Here is a 13,690-nt window from a genome sequence, read left to right as displayed (position 1 = left end):
GTTTGAGCCCGATCTGACGACTTTCGATTTTGCTCGGTACACAAAAGCTGTGTCTGAAAGAAACACAGCTAAAATTATGCATATTTCTTCTTAAAAAAAATTTTTTAAATATTCGCAAAAAAACTTAATCATAATATTAATCTTAAATCCTATAGAAAATATCAATCCAACGATTCTCTTTTAATTATTTCATTTCCCTAGGATTACCTAAATTACCTACAAAATAAAGTACAATAAAATAAATTTTCATGGGAATTCCGGAGCTACGCAACAAATCTTTAAATTCTTCTTTCAAGTGATTTCCAATAAAAAGAAAAGCATTTGCCCCGCTTTAACCTCTCGTGACGCACTTGTGGAGGGTTCGAGTGAAAATTCAATGAATAAAAAATCAACTCCGCCAGAGCAGATAAGGATAAACGAGGAAATAATTTTTCCCCATGACACTTTAAATCGAGGAAATATGTTTTTCATTCCACCAGGCCATGCAGCAATTTTTCTTCTATTTCATCCAATTTCATCGAAGATGCTGGAAAAAAATTATCTCTAAAAAAAGAGAAATAAAAAAAAAGAAAAATTGAATGATCCTCTTGACTTACTTTCGAAAATAAATTGGTTGAACTGATTATACGAAACTCCCTATAAGTTTTATTATTTCATGGTACTCTAGGAATCATCCACGTAACATACTTCTATTGATCTACAATTAAACATTTTCCACATGAGCCAACCTGGTTGTTCCCCACCCATCCTCCCACTCACCCTTAGAACCACATCTGACGGAAGAAAATTGTGGTACAAAAAAAGTTAGTCCATTGATTGAAAGTTTCTTTTTTTTCCACTTCTTGGCAATTTGAAACATCTGAAAGCTTTTCTGTAACAGAGGGACTTCATCATATATAGAGGGTGAAAGTCCTCTCGTCTTCCGACTTCCTGGAAAATTCTTCTTTCAGTACAAACAGATAGGAAATTAAATTGTAAAATAGAACCTAAATGAGTTCAGGGTGACAGAATTGTTTCAACGTAGGCACATCTGTGCTATAATTACGTTACGTAAATGTCGTGAAATTGAAATGTGAATTATTAGATTTCCCCATAAAATATTGAAGATATATACATTTTTTTATTAAAATTGTATATTGGGGGAAATTGATTTTCACGGTAAGGAAACAGTGGGAAATATTGGAGAGTTTTGAATAATAAGATAATCCTTGGAATGATTTTTAAGGAAATTATTTCAATTTTAAGCAAATTGGATTCTTGGGCAATAAAGATATAAGAGACGGTTAAATATTTGAAAACTATACAAAGGAACGAGAATAAAAAAGGTGAGAACTTTAAATAATTTTTCTGAAGAAAAATAATTTTTTTAAAGAAAAAATAATAAATTCTGATCAATATTTAACCATTTAACGAGAATTCAAGCAAATTTTTAATTGCTTCCTTCAAGTTTAACTCGAATATCGCTCTTAGAATTCTTCATGTTCCTTCATACTGAACTAATTTGGCTTTTCCTTTTAATTTTAGACCAAAAAAAAATGTTTTTAACAAATTTTCTGTCTCTCACAAAAATATTCCCAAAAGAAAAATTTTTAATTAACAATATTTTTCTCACATCTACCCTATGAATCATACAGGGGGTATCCGACTCTTGCCACTCGCCGGGCACTTCCTGCCACTTTTTCATTGCCACTCTTGCTACTCTTGCCACTCGCGGTGCAGTCTCGCGGTACATTCTAAGCATAGTCGGTTACCCCCTGGAATCATATAAAGATTTTTTTCCTAGAAACAAAGCTCAATCACATTGATTACATTTTCCTCACGATCCTGTCATAAAGTTTAACCTAGACCCGTGGGGACATTTTGTATGGCAAATGAGGATAAAGAAAAAACAGTCTTTTATGGATTCTCGTGCCAAAAGGTAACACAGCACAGGTAAAAGTGCATAGAATATATACATACCTACTAAAAAAAGCGTCGAGGGATGGAAAATTGCGCCCAACATATTCTCACAATCGTCCATCCCATGAGGGTAAATATTACATTAGCCAGGAAATTGTTTTTGTCCCTGTAGACTGCCTCAATTGAACCCTACGGGTTCTTCTTATTCAGCCTCATGGTTGGATGTCTCTGCAGAATCACTATTTGCACAATAAACGCCCCTGCAATTTGTCTAAGCATTGCTCCTTCCTGTAATCGAAGCCTTTTGAGTGAGTAATTTCATCCTGGTGTAGATGAGAGATTAAAGAGCATTTCATCGTCTTCGTGACGCCATGTCAATGCACTATTCATCCCATGTCAAAGAGAAGCTTCGTTTAGTTAAGGAGGAGAAATCTGAGAAGCTTTCTTTTTAATGATATGGATTTATGTGGAGTTCTTTTAGTCAAAGAACTCCTGAGAGTCATGATGTTTGTATCTCGCACTGAGAATCTTCAAAGTTAAAGAAATATTTCTGTTTTTATTCTCCTTTTTCAGTTCTCTTTCACCACTAGACATATCCTTTAAGGATTTATTATAAAGGAATATGGAAAAAGAATGAAAATATCATGAGCTTTTCATTATTCTACAAAATATTTATTTAATCTATTTACAAAATATTTCTTAAAATAAACCTAAATGGGACAAACAACATAAGAATCTCTTAGAATAATACAGAAAGAATAATTTCCTGAATTTTGCACCTTAAGGGGATTGTGGGGATAAATTAAAAAATAATAAATTCATATTTTGCCTCAAGTATTTTGTGTTTTCTTTTGTATAAATAGAGGGTGTCTCATAAATGCTGTGAGAAGTTGAAATTAAATTTTTTGTGTTCTATGAAAATTTGTATTTGAACGAGGTATTTTTTTAGTTGAAGTATCGATTAGTCTCATCAACTGCTGCCTGGACGACGACGTCACTGCAGGGATTTAGGTCCCAGAAAACCCCGTGACAGCCCACCCTCTCGAAGCAGGCGTACCTCACAGCCGGGTTGCGGGGTGTGCAACAATTAACAATGGCCCAAACGCACCGCGATGGCCCCTCAGGCTGGGTAGGTCTCGTTGCAATGGGGGTGGCAGGCGTGGCGGGGAGTGGTCTCGGCCGCGCTGCACTTCCACTTCCTAGTTGGATAAGGCTAATAGTGAGTGGCACCGAGCAGGGCCAGAACAGACAGGTGGACAGAAAACAAAGCCATTCAGTGCGTGATAACATATTTGGACAGTGTGTGTGTGGGTGCTTCCAAAAGAGATATCTTAAACCCCCATTTAACAGTGTGTTAGTTGAATTTGTGTCTGATATAACGTTCAGACAGTTAAATTGTTAGTCACGCTGCCAAGTAACATTTCACCAGATAAAGTCAAGTAGAGAAAAAAAAAGGGGAAAAAGAAAAATGAAAAAAAAATTTTTTTGCCTCCTGTGAGGATTGAACTCACGACCCCTGGTTTACAAGACCAGTGCTCTCGCCACTGAGCTAAAGAGGCCCCATGACTTGCGCGATCTAGTTTTATAAGCGATGATTTTTTGCCTTTTGCTTTATCTCGAATTGTGTGGTAGAATTGGAAAAATATTTTAATAACCCATGACCACAGGATGTTCCAATTAAACTGTCTAATTTTTTTGTTTCGCCCTCAATAAATTTTTAAATCAAGTTAAGTTATAAAATAAATTAGAGGTCTTGTTTAAAATTTATTTGAACAATTTAGAGCATTTAAATTAAATTATTAAAATTAATTTGTCTTCAATACAATTGAAATAAAATTATTGAATTAACACCGTTATATTCAACTTTTTTTTCAAACTTCCGCGAAAAATGATTGCAAGATTTTCAAGAAAAGTTAATTTTCAATCAAAATTCTTAAAAGATCTCTGAGAACGTAGAAAAATAAAATGAAAAAATCTAATTTTTTAATGTTTCTATTTCACGTAGACGTCAAAAGGTTAAGCAACTGTCATCACTTGGATTTTTTGCCAAAAATGTCATATTTTATGTCAAAAAAAAAACCACAAAAATAATTTTTTCTACATTCCACCCTTTGGATTCCTTACAGATTTTCAAGGGTTAAAATACAATTGAACATTTTCATAGAAAACATTTATTATTGCAAGTTAATGTATTAAAAAAGTTAATAAAATGCATAAAAAGACTTTTCACAGTTCAATCGGCATCCTCTGTGTATCCCCCAAATCATTACAATAATATGAGCAAATTTTCAAGGTGAAAAGTCATTATCATTTCAGCGAGTTCCTCAAGAAGCACTGAGCTAAAAATACTCTTCTAAGGACGATCTAAAGGCAAACTTAAATGATATTCTCTCGCGAAAATGCTCCCTCGAGTGCCATTGGGGGAATCAGATAAAATGTATTATAATGATAAAAATCACAAAGTTTAGACTTTCCAACACTCCATTTTAAGCGATTTGCGCGAGGAGTATGAGGGAGGATTGTTGGGGGAGGATTTGTAGGGCGGAGGTGTTTCGTGCCTCCCTTTTTCCTGGGAGAATGTTCCTTGGCATGAGCGGTATACCACCACCAAATACTCCACAACAGAGCTACAGCAAGCGCAAAACTTCTACTCACCAAGTTGATTGGAATTTGTCTGACTGGGAGGACGCTGGGGGCGTCCGGAGTTGCTAGTCATGTCATCGTAATAATCATTGTCGCGGATAAGCGGTGGCGATGGGCGTCTCGTTGTGCTCTGAACACCTTGATTCACATTCGCCTGTGGGATTTTATTTGATTCCGTGAGGTCATCATAATAATCCTCATTATCACGAATCAATGGTACTGTAGGACGTCTTGTGGTTGGTTGAGCTTGACTCGCTGTGTGGAAAAGTTGGGAGAAAATATTTTCTTAGCTTCTGCTGAAAATCATCACAAATGGGAATTTTCTTCTTTATATTTGAAAAGAATCATGATGGTGCTAAATGGCTTAGGGATTTTCTTGTGAATTTCTCACAATTGTGTAAATGCTTAATGTATATAGATATAATATGTATAATGTACTCAATAGGGCTGTGAAGAAAAGGGTGGGTGAGGGTGCAAAATTTTCATAAAAGTCAATCAATTCGATTGAAAGTTATTTCGTTAACTTTGTAATGCAAAGTGTGCAAAGTGTTGTGGTTATCGACATTTTAGCAAGTAAAGAGCATGATTTGCCTCAAATCCAAAACCGCAAATTAACGCTGTATTTGACCTATATTTGATAGCATAATAGCACTATGTGTGACGTCAATCAATCAATGAAAATTAAAATAAATTATTTAAAGTTTCGTTTGAAAATTCATGGGAAAGCAATGCCACGACTTACGTCTCTCAGGTATGAGTCTGGAAGGTTTTTCAACAACATCCCACACTGGTGGTTGATCATCTTCCTCCCCGAAGCGCGTCATTGTTCTCTCGGGCTCCTCTGGAGGCACTTCTGGTTGCACTTGAGGCGGCATTTCAGTAGGTTTGGGAGGAGTAGTTGTTGGTGGTTGCGTGACTTGATTTACAGGAGGATTCTGCGGTGGAAAGGGTACGTTGTAGACAACTCCAGGGATGGGGTAGCCAATGAAAGTCTGCTGGGGATGTACGACAAATTGTGATGATGGATCAGGTGGGAGGTAGTAGTTATTGAGGCGTGGACGGTAGAAGGGATTATTCCATGGATTTGTCGGGTCTGCACTCACGGGTACGTAGATGTCATTCGAATAGACAACAGGCTGGTAGTGTTGGCTATATCTTCGATTGCGTTCCTCCTCCACACGCCTAAGATGCTCATAGTGTCGCCTTTCATGCTCCAGAAAATGCCTCGACCAAGCCCCTACAATGCACATGACACATTTCAACAATCTATCTCATTTTGCATTGTTGGAAGTGCTGTCAATGGAGTCCCAACATTACACAGAGAGAAAGCTTCCTTTTGCAAATGGATGTATCGCATATACAGTTTAACAATTTGTTTAATTAATTTTCCTCCCCACAGTATCAGTGTGAAAACAAGAACATCTCCCCCCCCCCCCCCATTAGGTTGTTTCAGCACAAAACATGGACTTCACACCGCCAGTTATTAATGTTTTGTTGTGAATAGCATTATAGGATACAAACCACATTTTCATGCTCTTCCCATATTGCTCTCAAAGGACTCCCAATAAACCATATTGAGAGAGAATGTCTGGATTAATGCTTTTAAGTTTATCACTATAAATAGTTCGTTACAAAACTAAAAGCTCTCTGTACACATTCAGTAATTAATCTCCATTTCAAAATCAACGGGTGTAACGTATGAGAAGATTGCAAATTACATATAACGTCCCTCTGATTACTTTTCATCTAATTACAGAGAAATTCCTAGTTCAATGTCAATATATTCGTAAGTTAGGAAAGATAATTCCTTGTTTCATCACACAGTGAGCACTTTAATTGTCTTATGTTGTAGGATGAGCATTAAAATAATAAGAGCTTATCCTGAATTTATTTCTCCAAGAATATTTAAAAGAAAAATATTTGTTCTTCTTAAGCAAATTTGAAGATGAGTCGGGATAATCCGCATGCAAAAATTAAAAGTTTCTGCATTCGCTAGAAAGAGCAAAAGCTCTCATTAATTCTGCAGTATTTTTCTCAATCTTTATGATTAACTTTGGGAGCCTTTGGAGCTCTAATGAATTTTACAAAAGAAGAAGAGTAAGGAAATTTTTGAAAAGAAAATTTTCCTACCCTCCGTAAGCCTTTCTAAAGGTCACTGTAAAGGCTGGAAAAACTCAAAATTTTCATCATTCATATATCAAAGACTTTCCAAAGCTTCCTTTCAAGCACAGAACGTATCATTCCCTTGATTTTCCTTACATAATTTAATCATCCCAAAATATTATACTCAAATGTATGATTCAACTCCCTCCACCACAGAAAAGCAAATTCAAAAAGAGATATTCTCTCAACATTTTCATGTTTGTATACGAAAGTTAAAGCTCTCCCAGTTTATATAGTTTTCCCCGCAATGGAACTTCTTCGAGATGCAAAGAAAATATTTTTAGAGGTTGATGGTTAAATTTTAAAAACTCCCATGAGATGGAGGAGTTCTTTTTTTCTTTCTCTCTCTGATAGGAGATTAAATGCAAACAATGACAAAGATTCTCAAGATACGGAGGAATTTTATGAGCAAAGAGCTTTCTTTAATTTTCTTCCCGCAACGAATGCAAGAGGATTGCATGGTGAATAATTGATAGGTTCGTCCTGAATTGTGGTTCATCTGCTAAAGGTTTTCTTGCATTTTCTTCAGCATGCGGAGACAAAGAAACGTGGAATGGACGAAAGTTATTAAAAATCAAAGATTTTTTTACTCATTGTTCATGACCTATTCAGAAATGGGGACATTTTTTTAATGCCCACAGGTCTATTAAATTTAAATTTACCGAGAGAGGAAGTTTGATGTTTTCTTAGGGGGTGGTTGGGGCGGTTAGTGTACTCAACTTTTGTGGAATCTTTTTTTGTTACCTGAGTGCCTCTTGGTGACCTTCTTCTCTTCCTCTGTATCTGCGTTACGCTTTGAACGTCTTTTATGTCCATGGTGCCGATGATGAGGCTGCTGTGTGGGTTCCTGGTCCAATTTTGCTTCCTGTTGATCCGATGGCAAATAGTCAAAATACTTCTTATCGTAGATTGAGTATTTAGACGTAGGCTTGGGCTCAAGTACAATTTCCTGAAGTAGGTCGTCGTACTCCTTGTCCGTGTAGGGTTTCTTCAGTGAGCGGATTTTCTGCAGGAATTTCTTTGCTGCCGCCTTCGTAATATATGTCTCTTTGTAGGCGGTAAATAGTTTGGGTGGAGTGGCTGTGTGGGAGGAAGTAGGTATGTCTATAAGCACAAAATATAAGATTTGGATTGGATGGAAAAAATCGGAAAGACTTGCTATAAATCGAAGGAGAAATGTGGAGAATCTTTGATTGAAAATTTCCATTAAATTTTAATAAATTTCCACATGGGTTGCCTACATCACACACCCAAAAGATACCCTCCCCCCATCCCAGAACTTGGGGCTAAAGGAAATATAAAAGTGAGCAAACTAACCTTGGGACGGGTCCAATTTCCAGTTCTCTACTATTTCATCCTCTCCACCGTGCCCTTTGACATTGGTGTTAGGAATCGAGTCACGGAGTGAATTCGATTTACTGAGAACCTTCCCATCTTCCTTCGTCACATCAACGGGGGATGTTTTTCCGGAAATCACTGGTAGAGTGCACTGCACAAGTAGATAAAGAACTACTACTACTTTCATCATCCTTCTTTGAGATTCCTTTTTCTTTTATTTTATTTTATTTGTTCTGCTCAAATCCGTAAAAGTTCCAGGAGCTGCAAATAAAAAGGAGTACAAAGTCATTACAATTTGCAATTCATTGAACCGTCAAATCTTAAATTGTTCCGACATCACGGTGGAAATATTCTCGGTTGGATTTGCATTGCAAAAGTGCTTGCACACAGGGAAATGGTGTGCAAGAAAAAAATTGCCTGGTGCTCCTGTCGATTTTTCACCCAGATAATCCCTTTTCTAAATATATTGCAAACAGCCAACGAGAAAATTGACTTCGATACACTCCACGCCCGAAGAGCACGACTTCCGCCAAATGGTGCCGGCTGACACCCCATACGGGAGACTTTTATTTGATATTGATTGGGAGGGGCGGACAGCCTATTAAATTTAAACCCCATCCATTGCAAATCATCCCCAAATGTGTCGCGAAAAAAGGGAGTGCGACTGAAATATCTACAACAACGGACGTCAGGGTGTATTTTTTTTTTGGCACACACGTCGTGCGGCTTTTACGAGCTTCGTACCCTCGGAGTGGGTGAGAGATCTAAAATTGCCAGTTCAATATCTCACACACTATATATATATTGGAAAATTTATAAAGGTCACCCGAAAAACTAATCAATCATTTGAAATCAATATACAGATGTTTTAGGGTGGGTCTTCCTCCGGTGGCAGAGGCCAAGGTTTTGGGCATTTACCTTCATCCACCAATTATTCCAAACAGATGAGAAAATCAATACATAAATTGTCATGATAGAGGATTCGGGGAAATTAGACAAATTAAGGAAAAATTTCTTAAAATTAAATGAGTGGTAAGAATTTTCATTCAGAAATTGTTATGAAATCTTTTTTTATAAAATCATTCACATCAATCCGCTAATAAACTGGGAAAAAAAACTTTCAAAAATATTTAAAAAAAATATTAAAATCAAGCTAAAAGCTGTAGCTTGGAATTCAATTAAAAAGCATAATAATTAAACATGAAATATCGTTGAAAAAATTTGCTTTCAATTTCATTAACTTTCCAGTGTTTCCAGTTAAATAATTACATTTTCAAACATTAATATTTCATAATTTTAATTTTAATATTTGGAAAAAGTTTTAAAGCTCTAAATGCAATTATGTACATTGAATTTTTTATAAAGAAAAATAGAGCACAAAATTTCCCTTTCCCCATTAAGTTTAATTAAATTTATAAAAAACAACAAATTTCAATTTTTAATTTTTTCAATAAATAGTCTGTTTTGAAAACATTTTAGTTACACAAAGGAGTTTATTCAATGGTCTATGAAAAACTTTTTCAAACACAAAACAATTTTGAACCATTTTATCTTATAGAAAATCTATATCGCTGAATAAACTCAATTTTTCACTAAGGTCACACTAAAACTGAAAAAAATGCCAGCAAAGATTGCATTTTTGGCCCTTTAAATCAATTTCTTAATTTTTTTATGTTCTCTAACAAGACAAAAGAGTCAAATTTTTTTCTCAATGAGAAAATTTTCATAAACTGGTGATTATAAGCTACTTTGCAATAAAAAGAAAAATAATATGTAAAGAATTAATCATTTCGGGTTTCTTTAAAATTCTAAACTCAAACAAAAGATGTATTTAACACCTCGTATTTTCTATTTATTCAACTGCAAACAGAAGTTGTTGAGAAAGAATGATAAATTCACAGGAAAATCAACTTAAAAGACTTTTAGAAAGCACACAACACTCCTGACCTTGAATGCTATTCTAAATATCAAAATTTTAAACTTTTGAACTTTTCTTGCACCAATTATTGACTACAAATCACCCTTCATCAATAATTTGAAGGTTCTTTCACTTTTCAACCACTTTTCTCACTTTTACTCTCTAAAAGCTCAATGGTTTAGAATGGGTTGTCTGCACTACGCCTGCCAATTTTCCCAATCACTGAATTAATAAGGTCGCGCACGTAATATAGGATTCGGGACACATGCCAAATCCTTGGAGTAGTTATTGAAATGAAGAAGGAAACTCACTTTATTCTCCAATAAATTCTTCCCCTTGATGATCTCACACACGAACTTTTGCGCGCTTCTAATTGATTTGGGAATTAGAACATGAATTGACATCGAAAAAATTCAATTTCAAACTGATTCCTGTCAGCAAGATGTTTCATGTTATATACAGCGTTCAGTCAATAGCGATAAGTATTTGTTTCTTTGACACCTCCTCCCACCTCTCTGTGTGTGCGGGTGGTACTTCCGCCAAAAGCTGAACTCTATACCGCATGAAAGCGTTTTTTCCCGCGCTCCACGCGTGAGTTTTGTTTGAGCAACGGCACGATATTCAGCAGTCGCACAGAGAGGATGATGTAATGTCTCGTGCCACACGTCACCGTTCTATACCGAATGTGAGTTACCTACAAGATTCTTATGAACAGTAGAAGCCTTAAGCCGTTCTTCAGTGTGGCCCCCTTTTTTGGAAGGCACACTCATATATGGGACAATATTTGTTGTATGCGTATACCGATAAGCCACTGTCGCGCATCATTCATCGCTTTTATTGGGAAATTCAGGTTGAAATTGATGACAAGGAGGGTTTCTCTTTATCGTTCCACTTTACTCATTTTCATTCTCTTTTGTACGTCGATGGAAAAAATGGACTTATTCATCACACGGGTTATTTCGTCTCATGCGAGGGTTCATCTCATTCTGGGAATATGAATACTGATAGATGCGCTCGTACACCATCCTGATTGATCATCCTTTGTGAAAATGACGTATTGGGTTTATTGGGTGTTGAAGCGTTCTCAAGCACATAAATTCATTATGGGTTATTGAACGTGAAACGTTATCGCCGGTAAGAGCTTTGGCAGCACCTCTCTTGGTGCTCGATTTAAGCTTTAATTACTTTTATGTTTGCTTCCACCTTGTCTGCTTGCTATCGTCCTAGAGAACTGATTTTTCATGCAAATCTGATTAATTTTGCCTTCATTTTTAACGCGATTTTAATAGAGGAGTCTATTCACTCTTGGTTGTATCGATGATCTTATTATAGGATAAAATTAGACAAATAAAATTTTTAAGAAGTCAAAACAAACTTTCAAAAAAGGAGCTTTAGTAGCTCATAAGGACTAGCCCACTTCTTGTAACTCAAAATTAATTTTTGATTGTCTACATTTTTCTTAAATCTTTGATGTCTTTAATGATCTTCTATCATAATTTAAAATGTAATTGGTTTTATATCATTCACACAAATTCCTAATTTTCCCCTAGGATCAGTCTAAAAAAATACAGAAAAATTACCAGAAAACATAAAAGCCACGCCCCCATTAAATTTAACATAAAACTTATGCTTCACTGCTTCAAGTTATTAAGAAAAGCAAAAACGTAAAAAGAAATTAATTTAAAACAAACAAAGTCTTGAAGAATGACCATTTCTCACCCATCGACGTACTGATTCCTCATTCTCTTAAGTTCTTGTGTCCGCCATGAGATATATATTCTATCAATAACAGAGTCTTTTCTAGGAAATTTGCGGAAGTCTGGAAAATTTAATTTACCCACTCAAGGTAATCCTAATAGTTCCAGTGAAATCTTTGAAGTTTTGTTTGATGTGAACACCAAAACAGCATTCTTGTCAAAAGAGCAACAATAATTATCTGCAAACTGAATCTCTAAATCCAGAACATCTCTTTACGATGAAGGTTAACCGAATTTCTGATTTATTGAGATAAACATTGTACCTCAATGTTGATTCTTCATACATTATATATAAGAACTATTATGTACCTTTAAAATGTGCTCAAGTGGATTTCAGAGATAAGATTGTGTAAAATGTGATTCAATTTAAACGATGCTATCAAAATGCCATCAGCGTGATTTTCTTAATTGTATGTATCGCCCCCTTTTTACTGGGATATGTGATCTCAAAAAATTGTCGATTAAAAGATGAAGAAAAAAGAGGATTTTTATTGGAAGTGTGAAACATTCAAATCTCATTTAACACCCCTAGAAAGCAATTGAGCAATCGGTTACAGCAAACTCCTTGCGCGTACGCGGGGGAGCCAAAAGAGTATTAAACAATCTACCCTGCGGGAGGTTTCTGGCTCAAGTACTCGCTGTATCGAAGTAATTTCATCGCTCAAGTGATACACCCTCTCATAAGATAAAACGTTGAGATATTTTCGCATTTTCCCCCCACAGAGGTTGGGATTAAAAATCCATTAAGTACTTCAAAAGACGTACTTCCTGTCACACATACCACTCACTCTCACACTATAGTATGTATTAACTCTCTCGGTGTGCTTCCTTCATAAGCAACGCATTCTCTAAGCATTTTGTCATGAGGTAATATAGATTTAGTGATTATAAGGTGACTCTGCATATTCAAGCCCGGTGAATGGGCAAATCCATCGGTGCGATACTTCAATTCCTTCAATTGAATTGATATAAATCTAACAATCGTGCTCACCAATTCAGATGATTTCGCAGACAAAATCGTTATTCATTTATTTAATTAGAAATGAGAAAAACCTTCAAGCTTAATCGACAATTGTACTCTGTGAGAGAGAATGACAAAAGTCTTCAGGAAGTTTATTCCTCCGCAGAGCTCCTGGGTGTAATGGTTAAAGAAATCAATTAACATTTTTACTCATGATTTGTATCTGTTGAAATTGCTCTGGAGTTTGCCATTTGAGATGAATTGTGCCCGCAAGACCATGAATTTTACTGAATGAGCCCCTCTTGGTGGGTTATATCGTGCTGAAATTCTCTATCTAAATGCCAAATATTATTCATTGAACCCGCTTCGGGGCACCCAAAGAGCAATAATATTTGATTAATATGCTCTGTGATTTATAAGAGCGCCTATACATTAGGGGAGGATGGCCCTGATTTGAACCTTTTGCAGACAATTTTATCTTGTTTTTATGAATAAATTATTTGAGTGAACTCTGAGATTAATTTTAGCATTTTTTTGTCAAAATATCGGAAGAATTTAAAAAAAATTAAGTAGAACATATTTTAATGATTAAAAAATGATAGTAAGAGTCAAGGTAAGAGTTGATTAAATAAATATTGAAAACTCTACAGAAAAAAATGTTAAAAAATTAAATTGATTTTTCTAATTTTCAAAATTGAAAATTTAGCTTTTTAACAAGAATGCAAGAAAATTTTATTTTTTGTATTTTTTTTCAAAATCTACTTGAAAACCGCTTTTAAAATTTTTGAATTATATGACCACCTTCTAGCTTTAGAATTCAGCGAAATTCTGTCAAAGGATTGTCAAATAAAGACCCTAAAATGCTCGTTAGAAAGGACCTAAAGGATACACAAGCTTATCAATACAAATGACGATATGTACAATAATAAATAGAGCATCAAAAAATTAAATTTTACATTCACAAAGCAATTAAAAAATTCCCAAAATTATACGTGAAAGTTTCCCCTTCTG

General features: G+C 35.4%; 2 protein-coding genes and 1 non-coding gene across 11 annotated transcripts in view; 1 reads left to right on the top strand and 2 right to left on the bottom strand.

Annotated features, from left to right (window-relative positions):
- The window catches only part of LOC129787221 (uncharacterized), a 74,483-nt gene that overhangs the window by 18,872 nt on the left and 41,921 nt on the right, over positions 1-13,690 (top strand). The gene's annotated exons all lie outside the window — the stretch shown is intronic.
- Positions 2,550-13,690, bottom strand: part of LOC129787218 (uncharacterized) — a 38,533-nt gene continuing 27,392 nt past the window's right edge. The window contains exons 1-6 of one of the 8 annotated variants that reach the window (XM_055822614.1): positions 10,273-10,579; positions 8,023-8,304; positions 7,450-7,785; positions 5,285-5,779; positions 4,555-4,797; positions 2,550-3,098 (exon numbers count right to left, since the gene is read on the bottom strand). In XM_055822614.1, coding sequence (XP_055678589.1) covers positions 2,845-3,098; positions 4,555-4,797; positions 5,285-5,779; positions 7,450-7,785; positions 8,023-8,233 — 1,539 coding nt within the window. In that variant the 5' untranslated portion in view covers positions 8,234-8,304; positions 10,273-10,579 and the 3' untranslated portion in view covers positions 2,550-2,844. Of the gene's footprint in view, positions 3,113-4,554; positions 4,798-5,284; positions 5,780-7,449; positions 7,810-8,022; positions 8,305-10,272; positions 10,580-13,690 lie in introns of those variants that run through there. The other 7 variants (XM_055822616.1, XM_055822611.1, XM_055822618.1 and 4 more) reach the window with 7 other exon arrangements.
- On the bottom strand, positions 3,386-3,458 carry Trnat-ugu (transfer RNA threonine (anticodon UGU)). The gene has a single exon. It is a non-coding gene; the product is annotated as a tRNA-Thr (tRNA).

The sequence above is a fragment of the Lutzomyia longipalpis genome, chromosome 1 (assembly GCF_024334085.1).
Source record: "Lutzomyia longipalpis isolate SR_M1_2022 chromosome 1, ASM2433408v1".
NCBI classification, from domain to species: domain Eukaryota; kingdom Metazoa; phylum Arthropoda; class Insecta; order Diptera; family Psychodidae; genus Lutzomyia; species Lutzomyia longipalpis.
This window is presented reverse-complemented; position numbering and strand designations above follow the sequence as displayed.